The sequence below is a fragment of the Lytechinus pictus genome, chromosome 9 (assembly GCF_037042905.1).
Source record: "Lytechinus pictus isolate F3 Inbred chromosome 9, Lp3.0, whole genome shotgun sequence".
Taxonomy (NCBI): Eukaryota; Metazoa; Echinodermata; class Echinoidea; order Temnopleuroida; family Toxopneustidae; genus Lytechinus; species Lytechinus pictus.
In genome coordinates this window covers 7,311,923-7,336,155 of record NC_087253.1, presented here as the reverse complement: position 1 = coordinate 7,336,155, position 24,233 = coordinate 7,311,923, and the positions used below count along the sequence as shown (strand labels likewise).

Below are 24,233 nucleotides of genomic sequence, written 5' to 3'. Positions count from 1 at the left end.
AATTGACATTGGCTCATAACATTTGTGGTTCAATCAAGAGGGTTCTTATTGTCTAATTTTCAAAAGTAGGAGGAATAAATGTAAAACTCATACAATATAATACAAAAGAGATTGTCAGTGACATCAACCCTCTCATTTGCTTATCACCGTTTCTGCAAAAAAAAAATAAACAAACATTTCAAAATATAACTTTCATCTTTCATCCGATTTCAATAAGTTTTCAGTGTCATGCTTGATTTTCTTTATTTACAAAAAAAAACTTTGTTTGCTGGGATGGACTTGACCTCCACCTAAATATGAAAGCAAAAAATTAATTTAATAAAGTGGAAGTGGTAGATAAAATAACATAAAAACATGGCATTTTTTTCCCTTTTAATTCAAACTTACAGAAAAAAATAAAGATTGAAACTACATGTGTTATTTGCTATTTTAATGATTTAATATCCATTCATGTTTGTATCAAAAGCTCTATGTAAAATAAATGTAGGCACTCATTGATAATAAATTCATAGTACATTCCAACAATTAATGATGTAAGTAATGCATAGACAAATGTTCACATTCATAATGGGACCAAATTTGTGAGCTTTATAGCAAGAACTATCTTCGACAAAACAAAATCATTTAGGGCTTTCACTTAACTTTTCCTGGTTGGCAGCCGGGCAAGCTGTAATACACTAGTAGAATATTATAGATTGCCCAGCTGGCAAAGAAAAAACAAGTTTTCTCTTTGGTTGCCAGCTGGGCAAACCTATAATATACTAGTAGTATACACGATATGTTGCCCGACTGACAACCCAAGAAAAAGGAAGATAAGTGAGAGCCCCGATTGTATTTGCCTTTTCCTCTGTTTTTTGTTTTCCCCAAAAAGGGGTAAAATTGAAACAAGTATATCACTGAGAAATTAACAAAATTAGATGTAAATTAAGAAAGTTATATAATTTCAGAATTTCCTCTTAATTTCACAACAGTTATGTGCACATCCTGGCCGGTATGCAAATGAGGGGACTGATGACATCACTCACTATTTCTTTTTGTATTTTTACATGAAACATTTTAATTGTATCCTCATTGTAATGTGAAAGAAAGATGTATTCCTCCCTGAACATGTGGATTTTTTTTTTTTGTGTGTGTGTGATTCAGTCAAGTTGTCATCGTCATATCTGCAAAAATTGAAATATTGTATAAAAAACAATAAAAAACAAAGGAAATAGTGAGGGACATCCTCAACTCTCTCATCGGAATACCACTGAGTTGTGCATATAACCTTATTTTTTATAAAATAAGCGAAATATTAAAATGTCATAACTTTCTTATTTTACATCCAATCTTGATGAAATTGTCAGCTTAATGTTCGTTTCAATTTTTATCTTTTGACTTAAATCAAAATTTTTCTAGGGTGAACTTGACCTTTTAAAACAAAATCTATGCAACACACTGTATCACACAGTTTGAAAACTGCTGTCATGGAAACGAAATAACAAAACAAAACAAAATAAAATGAATCAAACAAAAATAGACAACAGTCACAAATATTTCACAGCCCTCTTCCATTGTATTTATAGAAAGTTTACAACAAAAGCTCTATATACATAATAAATATCTTCAGAAGATCTGGTAGAAGTCTGGGTCGTGTTACACAACACATAGTGACTGATTATAGGGCTGACTTCAACAACTAATGGCATTGACCATTACTTGTAATTAATCATACAAATCTACCGTATGATCGATCACAATGTTTTGTGTTACTGGGCAGTGCAAAGTTGTTTTTTTTTTCCACTTTGGAAATTTGTTCTCAACCACAATGATAACAATCTTTGAATCAATAAAGAAAATAATGAACCTAGGTTCCACAGCTTGTCAGTCTGTGAGGATTTTCTTTGACTCTTCAGTGATTTTCCGTTTTACCGGTAAATAAAACGCAAATTCCATTTGGTTCTTATACTTTTCATGTAAAAATTCATGGAATTCACCTTTGCAAAACGGAATTCAGGTTTTTGCTGTGTACATTTTCAGTGACAAAACAGAATTTCCGTTTTCAGATCAAGTTGAAACGGAAAAGACCATTTTTTGAAACGCAAAATCACTGTCGCTACTCTTTGCCCGCTTTGTTTGACAAGAGTCACACATAGCAGACTGTCAAGTTTAATTCAAGTCACATTCTATTCATAATACACAAAACATATTGTTCATACACACATAATAATAATAATAATAGGCATTTGTATAGCCCCATCTATCTAGAAATATTATATTCTGAGCCGCATTGTTTATTATTAATATTATTATTACCCCAGCTTTAGCTCGAGCTGCCTTTCAGCACTCAGTGCATTCAACGAATTAATCCTGCCGGGTACCCATTCACCTCACCTGGGTTGAGTGCGGCACAATGTGGATAAATTTCTTGCTGAAGGAAATTACGCCATGGCTGGGATTCGAACCCATGACCCTCTGTTTCAAAGTCAGAAGACTAATCCAGTGGGCCACAACGCTCCACATACACAATAGTGATGTATTGATTGCATAGTACAGTGTACACACCAAACCTTTCTTTACAATAAACCAATCAAAAGCAATCGGGAGCTGAATTAAAATAGTCCACGCAAATCCCCTCGTACGGTTGCACCTTGAAATCAATGTGACATAGGAGCGATTCTGTCGGCGGTGGGCAAAGAGTTAAGGGGACAGGTTGCCCTTGGTGTGGCCTCCCAATACTTCATTCCCCCCCAAAAAAGAATAAACCCCTTGAATTCCGTAAATTCCATAGCGTTTGCACACGGATCTGCTGGTTTCAGTAGGTAAATGGGTTACAGGCATCATATTGTTTCCAAAAGGAAGTGGATTAAATTTAGATGCATTCCATCGTAAATTTCTACAATTGATAGCCTTATGCATAATCTAGACGGTACCTGGTGCATGCTTTTCATAGTCCATGACTTTGACTGTCATTGAGCATGACCTTCAAGACGACATTGTCAGTGACCTTCACACAGCCATCTGCATGGTGATCTTCGGGTAGGGCTTGTATCCTTCAATCTCAAAGTCTTCAAACTTGAAGTCATCGATGTCGGTGACCTTCCGCTTGATGTTCAGCTTGGGGAAAGGACGCGGGGTTCGCTTCAACTGTGTAGATAGAATCAATAGAAAAATATGGTATCTACATAGGGCCTATAATCAGTACATTAACACCAACAGTCATGGGGTACTGCCTTTCCAGGGGGAAGAGGGCAATATGGCCCGACCTTAGAGAACGTTTTGGGGGATTCTGATCAAATGCACATAAAAAAGAAAATTAGAAAGTCAAAAGGGAAAAAGAAAATTGGTATCAAAAGGTTTTCCTATGTATTTAAAGTTTTTAATTTTTTTTCACTGGCAATTATTGGTGATACCTTTCCAATCATAAACAAAATCCAATACCTAGTAATTGATTTCAATCAGCAGATTTAAAGATGATACGTTATGAATTTTGGCTAGAAAGACAATTTGCCAATGTACTAATGTTTTGACCACCTACTACATCAGCGTTTCCCAACTTTACAAACCAATAACCACTCATTGCAAATCGGTCTCAAAATTGCAAGTCTTGACTGAAAACGAGTCAGGAAATGCAGCGAAGGAAACAGGTGCTACCAAGTATGTGAGAAAATAGCTAGTTGTGCATCCCAGTCTCTTACCTGTTCTTCTAGTGGTTCGATGTGATTCAGATACACGTGAGCATCTCCCAGTGTGTGCACAAAATCTCCTGGTTTGAGGTTAGTCACGTGTGCTATCATATATGTGAGGAGGGAATAGCTGGCAATGTTGAAGGGCACTCCAAGACCCTGGAGATAAAAGAGAAACATTTTTTTTCTTTTAACATAGGACATGAAAGATAAATGCCTATAGTGATTTCAAACAGTTCATACAGAATCCAATAAAAGTGTGTGCATAGATGAACAAAACAAAAATGTCATAGAATTTTTGAAGAAATTGTATACCGGTAGGCGGTAGTTGTTGAGAATTTACCAAAATAGCCATGATATTTCAGCCAGGATGTCGACATCCTTTGTCTAAGCAATAATAATGCACTGCCTTAATGTGAAAATTTTGTTTACATTGTACGTTTCTATTAAAGAATCATGCTACTCTTTCCCAATTTTTAATAGTACTATCGTATTTAATGTATTCTTCCCAGACGATTAAGAATGATTACATACTCAAATGAGCTGATTCATTGAATATTTACTGTTAGAGATTTATGTCGCAATGGGCTGTCCATATTCACACAACACAGACCACCATCTAGTACTCACCATGTCACCGGATCTCTGGTACAGTTGACAGGAAAGCTCTCCGTTACAGACGTAAAACTGTACAAAAGCATGGCACGGTGGTAGCGCCATCTTGGGTAGATCTGTTAAAGCAGAAAAGAAAAAAAGTAAAATGCATTTAATAAGTAACTCTTTGTTACAATTACTATTCCCATGGTCGTATATACCTGATAAGTAGCTCAAATATGGAATGATTACAATATCAAGAAATCCAACAGGTATTTGCAATATTTTATTGTCATTAATAGGAGTAGCAAAAGCATCATCACTATTACATGTATGATAATTCATCATGATTATAACTATTCATAATCGTCAAAATTATCACATTGCTATTTAATATTACTATTATCATCATTATCATTATTAATACTATTATTATTATCATTCTTGTTCTTGTATTTGTTTGTCTTATCACTAATATTGTTATCATCATTATTATTAGTGTTGATGTACTTGACAGAGGTCTTGTTGTTTTTGATGTTATATTGTTGCTTATGTATTACTATTATTTTCATCATCAAGAAATGAAGAGCTCACTTGCAAAAGGGGTTAGGTCCATTTTTCATCAAATTTGATTTTTATGTCTCAATGTATAGATTTTTAGTAGCTCTACAAGATGATACCAAAGAAAAGTTGAAATTCCTATTAAAAAGTGAACTAAAATGGCAAAGAAAAATCACCTTTTTTTTCAAAAGGGGTTAGGTCCATTTCAGTTTAGTTGCAAAAGGGGTAAGGTCCTCACAGAATTTTTTTGGAAAAGAATATCTTAAAAAATATGAAGACAGGTAAATATCTTTTATACCCAATTTTATGTTCTCATGGTAGGGTATCATGAAAATTCAGTTTCGCATAAGAATATTGCAATATGGGAGAATTAGAAAAATGATTTTCTTGGAGTGGACTTAACCCCTTTTGCAACTAAACTCTTCTGAAGAACTCATTGGTCAAAGGGGATTAGGTCCAATGTTCATAAATTTTATTGTTTTCTGTCTCTAAACCTCTAATTTTTTTGTCACTCTGATGATACCAAAGAAAATTTGAAACTCAAATGAAAACGTGAATGTAAGTTTTAATCAAAAGAGATTGGATTCATTTCAGTTTAGTTGCAAAAGGGGTTAGGTCTACGATGATAATTTTATAAACAATATATAGAAAAAAATTAAAGACAGGTAGATTTCTTTTATACCTAATTATATGTTCACATGATAGGGAAGTACATCATGACAATTTAGTTTCTCATAAGAGTATTGCAATAAGTGAGAATAAAAAACGTGTTTGTTCTCGGAATGGTCCAAACTGGACCTAACCCCTTTTGCAACTAAACTCTTCAAATACAACTCAATGAATCACAGAGAAGCACATTCTTCAACCCACCCACAGGTGGCATGACATTTGCTCCTGAGACAATACTCCCGGCTTAATTTCATTTAGGATGTAGGGCTAGGGTTAGGGTTGCAATAGAGTTTTATGTTCGGTTTACGGTAGGGTATAGTGTCAAAACCAGGGTTGAAGTTGGTCATTTGATTAGGGTGTGGAATTGAGAGCGGAAAAATTGTTGCCGGAGCAAATGTCATGGAACATTTCAACAAGCCTTTAGCTCTTAATGAGCCATTCACTGTAATCAGCGAGCGCCTTTTTTTTTCAGAGTCTATATTTAATTGTTTTATTTATAAAAAAGGGAATCACTCCCGAGTCGATAATGTTGACCATAAGCTGAACTAAACAATGGAATCACTCACGCATGCAATTGATGCACTCCTCAAAATGAAATAGGCATAAAAATAGCTGTATGATCATTGCACGAAAATGTGTTCGTGGCACTCCAGTGGATGCACAGATATGGGTTCATGGCACGTTAAAGGAGAATGAAACCCTTGAAACCAGCTGAATCCATATCAAAGAGAAAAATCAAAGAAACATATTGTTGAAAGTTTGAGGAAGATTGAATGAATGATAAAAAAGTTATGAGCATTTGAATATTGAGATCACTAGTGCCATGTAGATCCTCCCATCGGCAATGCGACCAAGATCTGTGATATCACACACGTACAACTCCCTCATTACTTTAGTACTTATTTCACGTATATTCTCACTTTTATAGAGTCTATCACAAGGTGAGGTGTTCTCTTTATGAGATGACAAGTACAGAGGTTTCACAACATTATATCATTGATGAATCGTTTGTCATATGATTAGAATGAGCAAAAAGATATGTTTTGGGGTATATTTTCAGTGTCCAAATGGGAGAGTTGTACGTGTGTGACATCACAGATCTTGGTCGCATTGCCAATGGAAGGATCTCCATAGCATTAGTGATCTCGACATTCAAATGCTCATAACTCTTTTATTGCTAGTCCTATTTTACTCAAAGTTTTGTTGATCTTATTCTTTGATTTTTCTGCTTTCACAAAAGCTAACTTGCTCCAAGAGTTTCATTCTCCTTTAAGGGTTAATCCTTCACTGAGGAAACAAAAATAGAAAAGCATGAATTACCTGGCGGGTTCCATGCAGACATGATAATCCTCCTGTCATCTGGATTCTCTCTGATGGTCTTGATAACATTGGCAAGCTGATCGACACCTTGACCCGAGTAATCAGTGAATCGATCCTTGTACTCGGCACCAAAGTGGCGCCACTGGAATCCATACACTGGACCAAGATCACCTAAAATTATTCAATAAATTATTAATAATAAAGTCAATAATGATGAAGATATGGTACTTATAGTATATAGTGTATTCATGATCTCTGTGCACTTTACAGATGATACAACTCACACGAAGACTCATCATTTGATTGGTTGAAAGGCATTCAATATTTGATCCATTTCGTGCTGCATGCAAATTTTATTTTCCATTGAACCGTGACCGTGCATTCAAAAACAAATTCTCCTTTCTCCTTTAACTGCTCCTCGAAAAAAGGTGGAGTACATTTAATGGAGCTCCACCAAATTCTAAACAAGGCATGAATAAAGTATTTTCCACGATCAGATTACATTTACAATGTATAATCACCTTCTTCATAATGCCCTAGCCCCCTCTTCTCCAGGAAATCCTTAGAGCCGTTAGCATCCCAGATGTGGATGTTCTTATCCTTGAGTTCTGTAGCGTTGGTACAACCTTTCACAAACCACAGAAGCTCCTCAGCCACTCCTCGCCAAAACACTCGCTTTGTCGTCAGGAGAGGGAACTGGTCTGCAAGAGGGGAACAATATATTGGGTAAAAAAAGGAAAGCTGTTATGAACGCTTTAAGAACACAGAAATTCCACCTCGAATAATAGAAAAAACATAAAAGTAAATAAAACCACTTTAAATGTTAAAAAAAAAATGTTAACTACAGCTAAGATGTTGAAACATGGAGATCACCCAAAAAGTGAAATTCCTGTATGAATTTGGTAAAAGAACAAAATGAAGACAAAACAAGGGAATGTCAAGATAAAGGGGATCAATATGAACTAGTGATTACAAAAGAGAAAAACGGAGAGGCTTAAAGAAGGATAACTAATGAAATGGAAAAAAAAAACATGGAAACATTGAGCAAATCTGAATTCTGATCAATAATAACTTCTTGATTGTTACTTGGTGGCCCCTATACATAAGCCGATCAACATTACAGAATCCTAGGACTAAGAATTGTCTTTTGAGTCGGTCATTTATTATGGTAAATCACAAAAAGCACCGTGTGTAATTTTTTGGAATATCCTAATATAATCATCTAGCTCACTTATCAATCCGTTTTTTTTATATGGCATTCATGATGATGGGTGAATGAAATACAATCGGTTTGCAAAATAATTTTAAAGGCGTCTCATATCGCCAAACATAATAAATCTGCAACATTCAGCAAAAGGCAGTGGTTGCAAGGCCTTTTCATGCAATCTATTAAAGGACACGTCCACCCGAAAGAAATGTTGATTTAAATAAAAAGAGAAAAATCCAACAAGCATAACACTGAAAATTTCATCAAAATCTGATGTAAAATAAGAAAGTTATGACATTTTAAAGGTTCGCTTTATAATTTCACAAAACAGTTATATGCACATCCTGGTCGGTATGCAAATGAGGAGACTGATGACGTCATCCTCTCACTATTTCTTTTGCTTTTCGTTATACAAAATATGAAATATTCTAATTTTCTCCTCATTGTCAAGTGAAACCAACTTAATTTCTCCCTGAACATGTGGAATTAATATTGTTTTATTACTATATGGTTCAGTCATGTTGATCCTTATTGTCAAATCTGTAAAAATATTGTATAATTCAAACAATAAAATACACAAGAAATAGTGAGTGATGGACATTATCGACTGTCTCATTTGCATGTCACTGAGATGTGCATAACTGTTTTGTGAAAAATAAGCGAAACTTTAAAATGTGATAATTTTCTTATTTTACATCCGATTTTGATGAAATTTTCAGTGTTATGCTTCTTTGATTGTTATGTTTTTCTATCAACGTTTTTCTGGAGTAGACTTGACCTTTAACCCTATCTAGGCCGGGGTATTTTGGGAGTTCATATGGCGGGGGGGGGGGCTCCCAGGACCCCCCTTGAGATCTTGGCCGTCGACCGCGCGATCGTGCCGAAGATTGGCACGCAAATTGTCTGGGATATAATCTACAAAATTGTATACCGGTAGTTATTTATTTCATGCGAATCGTTATTAAGTAATTATGCTAATTTATGCATAATTAGTATGCAAAATCATACTTTTTCCTCTAACTCCCTAAATAAAGCTCCAAATGTTCTATTTTTTGGCATAGAAACTCTTTGTGGTGTTCTTAGCAAGTTTACATGAAAAAAATGTGATATCAGATCAATTTCTTATGTTTTATATTGTTTTTGGGACCCTTTGTTTTTCATTGTTTTTTCAATGAAATTCGTTGGGGACTCTTCTAAAATCATAAACAGCATAAAATATATACATTTAGACCGGCAAAACAAAAAATAATCATACATTTATGATTTTTGGTTGAAAACACAATTTACATTGACTTTGTACAGGAAATCATGTTTTTGAGCAATTTTTGGTCTGACATGCACTATAACGTTGCGTAATTTTGGAACCGCGTACCCGGGTGACGCAAAATTGGTCTCAAAAGTTGCCCAAGACTTGAAAGTAAAAAGTCAGCGAGCAGCGCGGTCAAAAAAATTTGCGCGGCTAAAATATCGCGCGACTCGTTAAGGGGGGGGGGCCTCTGAGGCCCACCCCCCCTCCCCGGCCTAGATAGGGTTAAGGTTTTATTGTAGCAAAAGAATTGAAGCATATGAAGGATATAAAGCATATGAAGGATATAAGCTCCCTCAAATAGAAATTGAGTACTTCACAAAGAATGGAACATGTTTTTCCTTGGGAACTGGCAAAGCTTTAGAAATCTTCACACCTTCCTCAGTTCAAGTTTATTTGGCCTTCATGACAAAACAGTGTTGTTTGAGCTCCTAAATGCATGCTTACACAATTACATGTTTACTTTGGCATTTGCCTAGACTTTTTCCAATCTACAGATTGGAGTTTTACCTATCATCAGTTTTCAATGGCAAATATTTTCATTCTCAATTTTTAAGAACAGAATATTTCCACTTCTTTTAAACTAAAGTTTTCTATACACAACCCAACTTTTATTGCACATTCAACTAGTTGACTAATATCAATAAAAGCATTCATTCTATTAAATTGATTTTGAATTATTTTTGGTTTAAATTTTTTTTCAGAGAAGTTTCAGAATACCTTATCCTTTTTTAGCTTTAAAGATAATGGGAAAAAGAAATTAAATAAGTGGGGTGTAATAAATAATAAAGTAAATGACAAGGTATTGAGAGGAAATTTTGTGGAAATCAAAGGTCAAGTCCACTCCAGAAAATGTAATCAAAGTAGCATAACGGTGAAAATTTCATCAAAATCTGATGTAAAATAACAAAGTTATGACATTTCAAAGTTTCTCTTATTTTTCACAAAACAGTTATATGCACAACTCAGTGACATGCAAATCAGACAGTCGATGATGTACTTCACTCACTATTTGTTTACTGTTTGAATTATACATTATTTAATCTTTTACAGATATCACAATAAGAACCAACTTGACTGAATCATATATTATTAATCAATGCTAATTCCACATGTTCAGGGATGAATTAATTGTAGTTTCACTTGACAATGATGAGAAAATTAGAATATTTCTTATTTCACATAATAAAATACAAAAAAAATAGTGAGTAGATGACGTCATCAGTCTCCTCATTTGCATACCAGCCAGGATGTGCATATAACTATTTTGTGAAATTGAGCGAAGCTTTAAAATGTTATAACTTTCTTATTTTACATCCAATTAAAAAAAATAAGGAGAAAACAAGGTTAAAAGTCGGAGGTTCACTCAAGCATGAGATGTGCATACTGTGTAAGTGTGTAATCTCAGTGAAACTTCCAAGCAGTCCGAAAAACTAGTGTCCAAGAAACTCTTGTATCTTTTCTTTTATTCAACTTCATGACTTCAAGTTTTCAAAGTATGAAGAAGAAGAATTGCTCTTTCAGATATTAAAGCTATTTTTATAATTTTTGGTTTTTTAAGACCAATTAACTATTTTGGCTATTTACAGAGAACCGTACCTGGCGACTTATTGGTGGTTTTGCGGTGGAAGGTCACAAATATTAAAACTTAAAGGAGAATGAAACTCTCGGAGCAAGTTAGCTTTTGTGAAAGCAGAAAAATCAAAGAATAAGATCAACAAAAGTTTGAGTAAAATAGGACTAGCAATAGAAGAGTTATGAGCATTTGAATGTCGAGATCACTAATGCTATGGAGATCCTCCCATTGGCAATGCGACCAAGATCTATGATGTCACAGATGAACAACTCTCCCCTTTTGGACACTGAAAATATACCCCAAAACATCTCTTTTTGCTCATTCTAATCATATGACAAACGATTCATCAATGATATAATGTTGTGAAACCTCTGTACTTGTCCTCTCATATAAAGAGAACACCTCACCTTGCATAGACTCTATAAAAGTGAGAATATAAGTGAAATAAGTACTAAAGTAATGAGGGAGTTGTACGTGTGTGACATCACAGATCTTGGTCGCATTGCCAATGGGAAGATCTACATGGCATTAGTGATCTCAATATTCAAATGCTCATAACTTTCTTATTATTCATTCAATCTTCCTCAAACTTTCAACAATATGTTTCTTTGATTTTTCTCTTTGATATGGATTCAGCTGGTTTCAAGGGTTTCATTCTCCTTTAAGTAAAACAGAAGTGGGTACTGAGTGGTAGTAAAAATTGTTCAGAACAAGCACTGCTCATATAAGGAATAATAAGAATTATTGCCATGAAGAGATCAAGACTATAGTTTTCCCCCCTACGAACAAAAGTTTTAAAGCGAAAATGGTACGTAGACTAATTATGAAGATCATTAAAGGGATTTTTTTTTTTTTTACAATTGCTCCAATAAAAGAGCAGCCGATATATATGTTTTCTAGACCAATTACTTTTTCGAGCAGGGCAATAGTAAAAACTATCACCCTGCTCAAAGAACGTCATTCAACATAATAAAGATTATACTAATTACCTCTGAGATTGTATCTTGACTGTGCGCCAAAAATGGACTTGGTTCCCGTACCGGTCCTATCACCTTTGACCTGTCCATGGACCATGATGTGCCTGATAAGGTCCAGGTACTGTTCTTCGTCATGTCTCTGAGGGGGTGGCATTGCTCCCTCACAGTCCATCTTCTCCGTTGAGGCCATGATGCCCTTCTCTTTGGTCGAAACCAGATTGGTGTCCATAGGTTGGAGAGGAACTTTAATCTCTGACATTATACCTTTGGATTGGTTCGGTTCCTGTCAAATATGCAGTTAAAATGGGGAAGAAGGGGGGGGGGAGAAAGGATTAGACTCTAGATCTACATTATGTATGGCTGTAGCATGCTACATGGCCATGGCATGGGGAGAATTACATTGCAAAAACTTGCAGTGATTGATATTGTGTAAGCTGGGCTTATTATCAAAGTCATATCATCATCATCATCTTGTATTAGGGTGACTGCACACAGAGCAAAAAAAATCGCCCTTTGTACTGCATTTACACCGCCAAAATTGGTCATGGTTTTGAGGCAAAAAATCAAAGTTCAACGCATTTCTGACATATGATTTTGGTATCAAATTAAAGAGAAGAAAATGCTCCATATAACATACCCAGTTTACATTTGGCTTCTACAATAATTTTGATGTGGCATTAAAAAAGGAAGTTCAAAGTCTCGTATCTCATGAATAAATATACCACATTTTTGTAAACTAGCGGGTTTTCGTAGTATTGATAATGGCAAATCCAATGGAAATAATAATTTTTCACCGTTTCTTTAGGATCAAGTGTCAGAATTGATTTCAAAATACCCTTCCCCCACTACTCCAGAAAGCCCAATGCAAAACTGCACACAAAATATCTGCACTCTGTGTGTGGTCGTGTGTTTCAGCTGTGTGTGTGTTGTGACAAATTATACTAGTACAGAGCCTATTGGGAGCATTTGGTGGAATTTCATTCGAAATTCATTTGGTTATTTCTCAAAAACCGATTCATGGATTACTATGAAATTTGGTAGATTTCTATTTTTCACTATTTTCATCAAGATCTGAAAAAAATCAGACAGTTTAATAAAGTGGTTGATGAGATAGAAAAATCTTGCGGTCTCTCTACTTGTATTGGATGAAGGCGCGAGCCTGTAACTCCCGGTCGCTTCTTGTAGGATTAACATTGCTGAAAAATACTACTTTGCCAAAATATATTAATACGTTTTTTTATTTTTTATTTGTCCGTTGTTGGCATCAGGAAGACTATCATTGATTTCTCTTCTACTAATTAAAAGACTTATTTTTCACATCCAGTTTGCTATAGGAATATAGGATTTCAATATTTTCATGGAGTGACCTCTTGTAGATCTACTACAGTGTGTAGTACTATCAGTGTTGGAGAAGAAATGGTCTGGAGAAATGTTGACCAATCCATGCATAATCTGGTGGACCATTATCATACCTCCTCTCCTCCTCCTGTATAAAGCGAGTACACATTATTTCCCTGACTCTGAGTCTCCTCATACTGGAAGTTTCTCAAATTATCCTTCACAAGTTTTGTTGCTCGCCTCTGAGGCTCTGTACTCTCTCAACCTTTTTGGCATGTTCAATGAATCTACCATTCCAGCCTTCAGGTTCCAACTTCCGTCTTCTCAAATTTTGAAAGTAAGGTGCAGTGGATGACCAATTTTTGACAGTTTCAAATAGAAAATTTCACAAGTTAAGACTGTCTAGATAATTGTCAATTACTAGAGGTAAAGGCCGGAAAACCTGGCCACCACAGGAGAAGTCCTTCATTTCCGGACCTGATGTGATGTGATCATCGACAGTGACTAGCAATGCCATACATGGATGGCAATGGTAATGCATCATACTTTTAAAATTTGAGAAGACGGAAGTTGGAACCTGAATAGGAGTCAAATTTTTGACAGTTTCAAATCAATATTTTTAACTGTCTAACGTTTTAGCTTTACCAGAACTTATGTAAAGTAAAGACCGACCGGAAAACCTCCAGCCCAGGAGCAGACCTTTCCGTACCAGTTGATGTGATGTGACTGATGAAAAAAAGGCCGATTCAAAAAGCCCATGGCCTTGGCCCTTTGCAATTAAGATGGCATTTTTTTTTTTTTTCTACAACTTCTACAAGAAAAATAATGAAAATCAATATAATCTTTCACCACCGTCTCCAAGGTGAACTTACGACATGTACCGCCCTCGGCTACGTGTGTATCTGGTTTTGGATGAGGCACCCGACAGACAGCTTGAGCCTAGCCTCTAAGGCTCTAGTCTAACTAAGACTGATTAAGTCTCTGTCTTATCACACACGACACCATTTACTATTCGGCAGAGCAGCCTCAGTCAGTTTACACTTTTTTACAGCTCAGTCAGACACAGAATGACAGATCATTCAATCACATGCAGAGTCAGAGTGAGACAGTCACAGAGCTCAGCCTCAGCAGAACGTCAGACTCAGAGACAAAAAGTCAAAAGCAACTGCGTTTGGCACGCAATCTGACAATTCATGAAGAAACAAATACATCCATACCGTTATATATGTTCATCATCTAGACAAGCATAAAAATACTCTTGACTTACCCTTCGAAAGTGCAATCATGTGTTTACGCCAAGAAATAAGGTGTTGGGTTGATCTCTTCTCCCCGTCTGTTTCTGTGTTTACATTGTACGGCGGGATATCTCTTTATTTACAATTGGAATTGGCGCGCCCTTTTTTCCCGCGGTGTTTTGTTATTCTCGAGCACTGTCTCAAGTGAACAAGAAAAAAAGGTATTGATCCCACAAGAGCTATTTTAGCATATTTTAGATAATATTCAGCTTTCTTTTTTTCGCTTTATGATATGAAAAAATACAACGCATGCTATGGTCTTAAAAAGGTGATATTGAAAGCTTGTCCCTCAGTTAAATAACAATTTAATTTCATAAACTTTCCTGTATGCGACTATTTTAAAGACTAAGTCTAAATGGTTGACTCGATTGAAACTACAAGGGCAACGCCGTGCGGACAGGGAATGATTTCTCTGTTTGCGTATCTTGAAATACACATGAATCTATTGAAAACTCACATTTTCATTAGGTTTTATCTTCATATTATTGTTACATTGCAAAACAATGCTCAATGACTAATATCTATCATTTTACTATTACATGAGAAATCGATCGCGTGGAAGAAAGAAAAAACACCCCCATATTGAAAATGAACCGTCTTGGGGGCTTGCCCTGATATTTCATCATCCAAAATATGCGAAGTTTTACGTGTACAATACACATGTATGTATGTACCTCCTCTTGTGTGACTGAAACAGCTGTGCCCAACTTTAAACGTGTGTCACCACCAATTGATATTGGTGTGGCAATATTTGGTCAACTCGGTCAGATCAGTAGACTTGGGAAATCTGTCCTCTTTGCTCAACCTATGAATTACCAGTGAAGAAAATATCAAAGTAAATATGTCTACAGACGGTAAGAAATATGTTTTATTATGTTTGAATAGCGGCCTAACGTTTGGGGAAGTTCACCTGACTGAATATTTGAAGAAAAGTTGTAAAAATAGCAGAAAAATAATTTAAAAAATGATAATCCTCCAGAGTCCAGATCCACTCATCCTACGAACGAGGTTATCTAAATTCTAAATATTTATTATTGGTATTGTTTGTTGAGGAAAATCCATTAATTTCTAAAGATTAAAAAAGTTATTAGAATTTTATGACTAGCATTCCGCTAAGACTAAGTCTAGTCCTACTACTATCTAGAGACTAGAGTCTAGACAGCATGTTTATTTCATAAACGAGCATGACGAGCAGTGGTCCCAAGCCAGCATCACCAAGTCCAAGGCAATGTTGTTAATGTTATGATGTGATATAATTCATAAAGTGCATTAATTTCATTTTTAATAATGGTTCCTGAAGATGACTCATTTAGTAACCGGTAGATTCTATGTTTTCTTTTCATGATGGGATGTGAAATAAATTGTCTATTTTTAGTATTGATAAGACCGTGTAGATAATGATCTTTCGAATACTAGTATTTTTAGGCATATCATTCATTTTGAGCAAGACAATCTGTTCAAATATTTGAATTGTAATAGTTTGTATCACTTGACTGTAAACAAAGTGCATAGCTTTAGTTTAGGCCTACTAATTTATTCTAGTCATCGGATCCCCTTCTCCCACTAGATCTACATGTAACAGATCTCGGTCTATTTTCTGAGTTTTACCGTTCTTTACAAAAGCTTTGGCCTCATTTCTTTTAGGCAACCCCAAGTTCATGATGCTGTGAAATGAATATTGAAGGTCTGACTAAAACTGAAAAAGTCAATCACAGTTCTGAATTGATTTTATATGATAACTTTACCAGGAAAAAAGCGCTGTCAGCCAGAATGGGAGAGACCGAACGGAACACAGACGGCTCAGCTTCATCTCTTCAACAGTCTCACGCGACAGAAAGAACCGTTTGTTCCTCAAGAAAGCAAGCGTGTTTCATGGTACAGCTGCGGTCCGACGGTCTACGATGCAGCCCATATGGGACATGCAAGGTAAGGTCTAGACAACTGGCAGCCGTCTTTTTGGCGGAGTTTTAAACATTTTGTTTGTACTTTTTTGTGTGTTTATTGGTGAATGGAGCCAATGGAGTTCAGCAGAACAGCCATTGTAACAGAACAGATTCTGAAGCTTTTGGTCTCAGTATAGGTTTAGGCCCAGGGGGGCCACTTACATTGACGAGTGGATACCATGCGCGACCAAAAAAACACGTAAAAAGGATGTCTTTTTCAAGATAGGGCACGTTACGTACGTAACGTGATAAGGGTCTCAAAAACACAAAAATATTGAAAAAAGGGTATCTATTTCGCTCGGAAAAATAAACGTGTTTAGGGTCAAATATGTGGGGATGATAAAACAAAGTCAAAATGTTTTATAAAGGATGTCCTTTTTGCCCCAACACTACGTGTTTAGAGTCCAATTTGCGCGAGGTGTGGAAGGTGGGGCCGTACTAAACCAAAATAATGGTGTCTAAAGGTAAAACCGACGGACGCGTGACATAACAAAATACCTCTGTACTTGTTTAGGGGTTCATTTCAGGGAATACTTGCTAAGAGTATCGTTTTGTTTCCAATACTTGTTAAGGGGTGCATTTTCAGAATATGGTAAATACATCGCTGTACTTGTTTAGGGGCTCAGTTCTGGGAATACTTGCCAATAGTATTTGTTTCCAATACTTGTTAAGGGTAGGGTTTCACATGCCAATACTTGTTAAGGGGTGCATTTTCAGAATATGGAAAATACGTGTTTAGGGTGCTTTTCAAGACCCCGTGGTCGCGCATGGTATCCACTCGTCAATGGAAGTGGCCCCCCCGGGGGTTTAGGCCGAAAGCTCCAGTCTCTGTTCGTCAGTGTTCCATATTACTATGTCTTGTTTCCCTAAAGAGAAATAATAAAAAAAAAACTTTAAAAAGAATTTAAAAGTCCTAACGGACAAAATTCAGCTAGCTAGGTAATTACGTTTGCTAGCCCCTACACACAGAACTTGTTTCCCCCAAAAATGTCAATCATGATTGGGTCACCAAAATGTTGTTTGTGGACTTTCGTAAGTTAATTGTAGCTTTTTTATTGCAAGTGATTTGATAGCATTGTGTTTTATAGGGGAGGGGAGGGGGGTGCATGAGGGTGGCTGGATTACTAACAGCTACAGGCACTGCGAGTTGATAGGAAATCAGAAAAACGAAATAGTTATCCTGTCATTTTATTGAATTTTGTACAACCTTGAAATTGAATTGAAATTTCAACACGTAGTAAGCATAATCATTACCCTTTTTGTGCCAGCTGGATGTGAGGACGTAAGAGCAAGTACAAGAAAAGGTCACCCTAGAAGGCAAAATTTCATATTTAATCTAAGAAGTTATCTTTGGTGGGGTTAGAAAGTCCACATGTTGAATTTTAAAATTTCATTAAGAAAAAATTGATAATATGCATATTTATGCTAATTTGGGGCACCTAATTTGCATAATTGGTAAAATGGGCGTCAGGTATGGGACAATTATAAAAACTCATAGAAAATAGAAACAAAACTTGTGAGATTTAGTCATAGGTGGGACATGGACCCCCTAACATCTTATTACTTTTGGGGGAAAATAGTGGTGTCATCTAATAAATTATGCAAATTAGGTCTTGTCCAAGGATGGAATGTCCCATACGTAACATTTTGAGGATGTTTTTTTTAAGTTATTTCTCATAATATAATACTTGTATTGTTGCATCTCTGGGAAGTTCTAATTTATTAAGTATGGAAATGTTATACCACAAAAAGTTTCAAAAATAGAGTTTACCTTTTAATTAAAAGTTAATTAAAATATTGTTACGTATGGGACATTTACACACAATGTCAATAGGGAGATTGTGTACAAAGTGAATAGAGAAAAACAAATTTCAAGAGTGCTCTAAAAAGTGATTATTTACTTTTTCTTTAGTTTGTAATGACTGATTTGTTATGAATACTGATTAATGAAAACAATCAAAGCAAAAATACTGTGAAAATGGAAAAATATGAAAAAAATAAAAAACAAAAGAAATACATTAAGAAATTTATAAAACCATGAAAAATAAGGAAAAAAAATGTTGAAATGGCTTATTTCCTTTTCAGTCATATCAAATATGTCTCAATAGAACATCTTAAAAGAAAGAAACTCTTTTGTTACTTCCATATTTTAAATTATTTCAATTTTTTGAAATATGGGGAAAATTGTGTACGTTCTCTATGGGGACAAAATGTTCCATACATAACTGTCCCATACGTAACATGCCATTAATTTATTTAATTAGAGTCTGTAATTAGAGGGATTTGGCTTATGGCATGAGACTAACCTTAGATATACTAGAGTATTGTGACTTCTATCACACTAAGTTGCAAGTTGTCAAATTAAATACTTTCAGAGAATTCTCAACTTGAAAAAAATGTTTTAACAATTGTCTTTTTTCTGCGTCCCATACGTAATGGCACATCTTTTCTCTCTAAAAGGTCATGGTCAAGGTCATGTGTCACCATTTTTTTCATGATTATTCTTCTCCTAGATGTCTACCATCATGAGGGTATTCAATCTAATCAAAGTCATTTAACACTATTTTTCAGGTCATTAAAGCCTCTGAAATGTCCCATACGTAACGCGTGCGAATTCTTGGACTTGCCCATAACTGAATCTGAACAAAAGTTTATATCAGACATCTCCAGCATTTTTTCCACTAAGTTTTTATCATTTAAAGTGGGTTTACATTTCATTTTTCATTTAATACTTGTTTGAGTTGTTTCTCCACACTTTTTCCAAGCTTGACAATGATTAACAAAATGAAAATCAAGCCTAAGCCATTTGATGTAAATCACAGCTCAGTGCAAAGCAAATATCATCACGATGGCCTCGGTGTGTGGGGGAGTGGGGTGGGGCACAATGCACTCTTCGAAGTGTTTTGGGGAAGGAAACAAATTTAAAAAAATATAAGATGTCTTCAAATCAATTTTACTAGCTAAATTCTATGTGTTCTTCATGATTAAGGTCTACTTTTATTCGCATTAACTATTTCAAAGTTCTGCGCAAATCCTTTTTCACTAACTCTTCAAAAGTAAGTGGTGCTCACTCAAGTGGAAATATTTTATGACAGTTATATCGTCATTTGCTTAAATGGATCTGTACCTATGTTAAAATGTGGAAAAATCTTTGGGATATTACAAATGTATAATTTTACAGGATTTTTTCTAAGTGTAAACTTTTTTTTGTTTTTTTGATACGCACTGTAGTGTAGGCCTACAAACAAAATGAAACATGTACATTCATAACAGTCGTCAACAGAATGTGTTAATAATATCAACAATTCATATTATTGCAATCATACAATTCTAGGATGTTCCTTTTTTTCCTCCACACTCATTTAGATCATACATATCTTTTGACATCTTACGACGAGTGATGACCAAATATTTCAACTATGATGTGACATATGTCATGAATATCACAGACGTGGATGATAAGATCATCAAGCGTGCCCGGACCAACTACCTCTATGATCAGTATGTGAATGAGACAAGCGATGTTGATCAAGTAATAGCTGATGTCAGACTTGCTCTGGAGGTAAGTTTTCATAGTAGAGAAGAAGTATTGCGCAACACCAATTTTCAGAGTATTTCATCTTTTACATTCATTTCGAACAATAAAACATGGAATTGAATTTTCAATATGTCTTTTTTTTAATTTCTACATTGTTTATTATTACAATAAGTTTGATTTGGATTTTAGGGGAATGGAGGCCACAACTTTGTGCTTTTGATCAGTTGATTCTGATGGAGGCCCCTAGATATTGTACAAAATACATGATAGGGGAAAATGAAAATAAATAATAATATAGTATTTGTATAGCACACGTATCCACCTTGCCAGGTGCTCAAGGCGCTCCTATATTACCCCGGCTAAGCTAGTCTACTGATTCTGGTGCGCACAGCTTTTTGAGGAATTACTTCCTGCCAGTACCCATTTACCTCACCTGGGTCGAGTGCAGCACAGTGTGGATAAATTTCTTGCTGAAGGAAAACACGCCATGGCTAGGATTCGAACCCACGACCCTCTGTTTAAAAATCCAGAGTCAGAACCACTAGACCACGATGCGTGGAAAGTGTGTGTGGCAGGAGGGGGGGGGGAATAATAATAGTCAAGATTGATGAAAAAAAATATCTACACATGCCTATTCTATATGTTTTACATTGATATATCTTTTATTGGGTGTTATGAAATGTGCAATGGGTGGAGCTTGTCTTGTGCCTTCCAATTGATCAAGATAAGGAAAAAATAGTAGTTAGTATTTTAGTAGTTTGTATTTTGTAGTTTGTATTTTGTGTTTTTGTATTTTAGTACCTGGTAGTTTGTATTTTGTAGTTTGTATTTTGTTATTTTGTACTTTGTAATTTGTATTTTAGTAGTGTGTATTTTATTTTTTTTCTTGTAATGTTTTCTGCCCAGCCATATCTTTGTAAATGTGAAGATGTATTGAATACAAAGATTGTATTTTTTTCTTGTAATGTTTTCTGGCCAGCCATACCAAGCCAAGATGAACAAGGAAACCAATGCTGAGAAGAAAGATATGCTGATGAAGATAATCAACAAAGTGAGAGATTCTCTTGCAAAGTGTGAGACGGCAAAGAGCGAAGAACTTAAACAGGTATTAAAGATAGATAAATGGGCTATTAATAATAATCAAGACATCATCGCGGCTAAGGCCGAATTGTGATGGATTTACGAGGAAATAATATGACACACACAAAAATCAAACAGTAACACAGATAATTACATAATAAATTATACGGATAAAGTTTGGTATTGGAACTAATTGTGTTGTGGAATTCTAGAAAGAAATTAACTGAAAGTGAATTGTGTGTCTGGGAAAGGACTAGTCTGTATGCCATTGTACTACTCAACTATATGATAATAGATTCGGAAAATGTTAAAAGGACTCATTCAGAGAAACTGCTGACATTTAGATATAGATTGCCAGGGCTTTGAAGAACCCAAGGACCTAAGTAGGCTACGGCCTTGATGCCCTTCCAAATATTTGTAGACTCGAGGCTAAAATAAATGCCCTTTTTTGCCTCGGTGCCTTGTGGTAATCCAGAGCCTATGTACCATAGAGAAGCACATTATTACTATCCAGGCCCTTTTTTTATGACCTTTGATGCCCCTCAAGTGAGCACCACCTTCCCTTTCCTGGAAGTGCCCTATCAAAAAACGGCCTTGCCCCTTTGAATTCTTAAAGGGGAATCCAGCCTTGGTCATAAAATGTTGTGTTGGAAAGAAGAAAAATAAATAAAAAAGAATGGTGAAAGCTTTAAAGAAATCGGATAAGCAATAAGAAAGTTATGGCTGTTTTAAAATCAAGATCCCTAATAATTTGTAGATTCCAAATTGGCAACTGAGTTAGAAAATTATGACAAGGGGCAAGGACAACCTTCTCATAGGCCATGTACTTAATTATCAGGGATTTGTGGTTTTCTCCTAAGTACCCTTTCCCCTGGGGTAGTAATCTAAATATAGCACAGGTAGCATTTTGTTTTATGTCCTCATGAAAGAAAATTCAGTTTGAAGTAAATCTTTTGAAAATAATGACATTTTAGCCATTTAATGTATTGGAGTACATGGAAGAGTAGTCCTTGCCTTACATCACTATGCCATCATACATGCGGCCAATTTAAAGTCTCCATGGGTATAGTGATTACCAGTATTTACAACTTTTAAAAAATCATAACTTTCTTATTGTTTGACCGATATTGTTCAAACTTTTTCCTATCAGCTTATCTGATTTGTCTTTTTCCTCTAAAAACAAGTTTTTATTTGGGTTGGATTCCCCTGTAATTCAAGATCGGGCCCTGAAACACAAAGCTAGCGATCAATAGCAAATATGAAAGAAAACTTTCGATTGGTTCCTGGTCAGTATTTTAAACCAAATGCGCATGTAACATATGACCTTGATTGGTCAGTCTATTTAGCGATTGATGGCTAATCTTTGTGTTACGGAGTCTGGGATAGCCCATGGCATTGGAGGAAGGGGGGGGGGGGGGCTTATGAAATTGTTACATTATGATGAATTTGACCAAATGACTTTGGATAATCTTTTCAGATTTGAAGCATGTAATGCACATTTATTTACAGAATTTAAGCAACAATCATTTTTTTTTCTGGGCCTTGTCTTACAAAGAGTTACGATTGATCCGATCAATCTCAAGTATATGGAAATCCATCAATGTCATAATTTTTATTTAGGAAATTTTCTTTATGTCCTATGAAAACAAAGAAAAACATAATGAATCGTGAAGAAAACAGTGAATGTATGAATATACATCATTTAAAAAAAATATTTTGAACAAACATGTAATTTTAGATGTTGATGTTTTGCTGGCTTTCCATACTTGCAATTGATCGGAACAATCTCAACTCTTTGTAAGACGGGGCCCAGAACGCTTTGTACTACTTAAAGTTGCCTACTAGTTTTCTTGCACCATTTGTAAACAGTGTTTCACTCTTCTGTTGTTGTATCAGATTCTATTACAAGATGCCAAGGACCCGTTAGCCGAGATGCTCGATGCCCAAAAAGGCCGAGATATTTCCGATAAATCCATCTTCTCTGCCTTGCCCCAACATTGGGAAGCCGAGTTCCACAACGATATGAATGCCTTAAATGTAAGTAAACATCTATTTATTTTTTTTGCTTCCAGTATTAATATGGAGCGTTGTGGCCCAGTGGATAGTCTGCTGGGCAAACCCTTACTCGAGTTAAGGGTCTGAATGTGCAGCCTGCTCATGCCTTGTGTACTGAAGACCCTCTCGCTCAGGTATTGGAACAACAAGTTTTATATGTGCTAGTATTTGCATGGAGACACACTTGTTAATCAAAGTTCCAATCAGGGTCTGTGCCTGCAGACTACAGTGGATTAGTCTTCTGACTTTGAAACAGAGGGTCGTGGGTTCGAATCCCAGCCATGGCGTAATTTCCTTCGGCAAGAAATTTATCCACATTGTGCCGCACTCCACCCAGGTGAGGTGAATCGGTACGTAGCAGGATTAATTCCTTGAATGCACGAGCACTGAAAGGCAGCTCGAGCTAAAGCCGGGTAATAATAATAATTAGAAAGTCAAAAAGGGGCCTAAGCTTTCGATCCTAGCAGAATCTTCGTCGGAGGCAAAATGACAAACATATAAAGTGGAACAACCATAATGTAGACCACAAACAAGCTACAGCAACACTAGAAACAAGGAGACAAAAGGGGCATTAGTGAGTAGAGAAGACCAATCAGGTTAGTGAAGGGGATGAAAGAAAAGGAGTAGGCAGACACAAAGGGAAGTTAGTGTAAGTAAGGCCAGTAAAAGACCTCGAGCCAAGAGGGATTAAAATAATGAGGCAGGCAACATCAAACAGGATCTGGAACAAAACAGTGATAATGGGATGAAAAACAAGAGAATTAGTGAGAGGTGGGTCAAACAGGTTACAAAGAAAGGCTTAATAAACTGGTGCATAAGAGTGGGGGGAAAAAAGAAAAAGAATGGGGAACAACTGATAATGTGCAAAAGACATATAAGTATATATGATAAAGCATTAAACAAACTAAGAGAAGAAGGTAAGTGTAAATATGTATCTATAAGTGAATTGTATATAAATATATCCAAAAAAGAAATGTATATGAAAAAATATCTAAATACACATATGGTGTAACTGATATTGTAATCCGCTAGGTGTGACGGGAAAAAAACATAAGACTATATAGTAGGGGGAAAAAAAAAAATAAATAAAATAAATAAATTTAAAAAAA

The 24,233-nt window shown here is 35.6% G+C and overlaps 2 protein-coding genes across 5 annotated transcripts in view; one reads left to right on the top strand and one right to left on the bottom strand.

The window, feature by feature from the left end:
• Window positions 1-415: 415 nt before the first annotated feature.
• LOC129268377 (thymidylate synthase-like) lies at window positions 416-14,861 on the bottom strand. 3 transcript variants are annotated; one of them, XR_010294634.1, is made up of 8 exons: window positions 14,481-14,843; window positions 11,888-12,158; window positions 7,331-7,510; window positions 6,810-6,980; window positions 4,296-4,396; window positions 3,678-3,824; window positions 791-3,126; window positions 416-703 (listed from the first exon to the last, which is right to left on the bottom strand). XR_010294634.1 is itself a non-coding variant. In XM_054905932.2 (7 exons), the coding sequence occupies exons 2-7, from the start codon at window positions 12,132-12,134 to the stop codon at window positions 2,989-2,991; spliced, it is 984 nt and encodes a 327-aa protein (XP_054761907.2). In that variant the 5' UTR covers window positions 12,135-12,158; window positions 14,481-14,861; the 3' UTR covers window positions 416-2,988. The 3 variants fall into 3 exon arrangements, 2 of the variants coding, with proteins under 2 accessions (XP_054761907.2, XP_063960654.1); XM_054905932.2 differs by having other exon boundaries at window positions 416-3,126; window positions 14,481-14,861; XM_064104584.1 differs by lacking the exon at window positions 14,481-14,843 and adding an exon at window positions 14,086-14,461 and having other exon boundaries at window positions 416-3,126.
• The window catches only part of LOC129268378 (cysteine--tRNA ligase, cytoplasmic-like), a 30,726-nt gene continuing 21,337 nt past the window's right edge, over window positions 14,845-24,233 (top strand). Inside the window, exons 1-5 of one of the 2 annotated variants that reach the window (XM_064104583.1) lie at window positions 14,845-15,362; window positions 16,257-16,434; window positions 19,818-20,013; window positions 20,969-21,094; window positions 22,966-23,106. In XM_064104583.1, the coding sequence (XP_063960653.1) occupies window positions 15,350-15,362; window positions 16,257-16,434; window positions 19,818-20,013; window positions 20,969-21,094; window positions 22,966-23,106 (654 nt within the window). In that variant the 5' untranslated portion in view covers window positions 14,845-15,349. Of the gene's footprint in view, window positions 15,363-16,225; window positions 16,435-19,817; window positions 20,014-20,968; window positions 21,095-22,965; window positions 23,107-24,233 lie in introns of those variants that run through there. The other variant, XM_064104582.1, reaches the window with a different exon arrangement.

Bases quoted from the DNA above. Each gene is read 5' to 3' on its own strand.
- LOC129268377 (XM_054905932.2), bottom strand. From the start codon at position 12,134: ATGTCAGAGATTAAAGTTCCTCTCCAACCTATGGACACCAATCTGGTT. The intron at 6,981-7,330 runs GTGATTATACAT...GAATAATTTTAG, and splicing joins GCTAGGGCATTATGAAGAAG to GTGATCTTGGTCCAGTGTAT. The intron at 4,397-6,809 runs GTAATTCATGCT...CTGCTTTAACAG, and splicing joins GTCTGCATGGAACCCGCCAG to ATCTACCCAAGATGGCGCTA.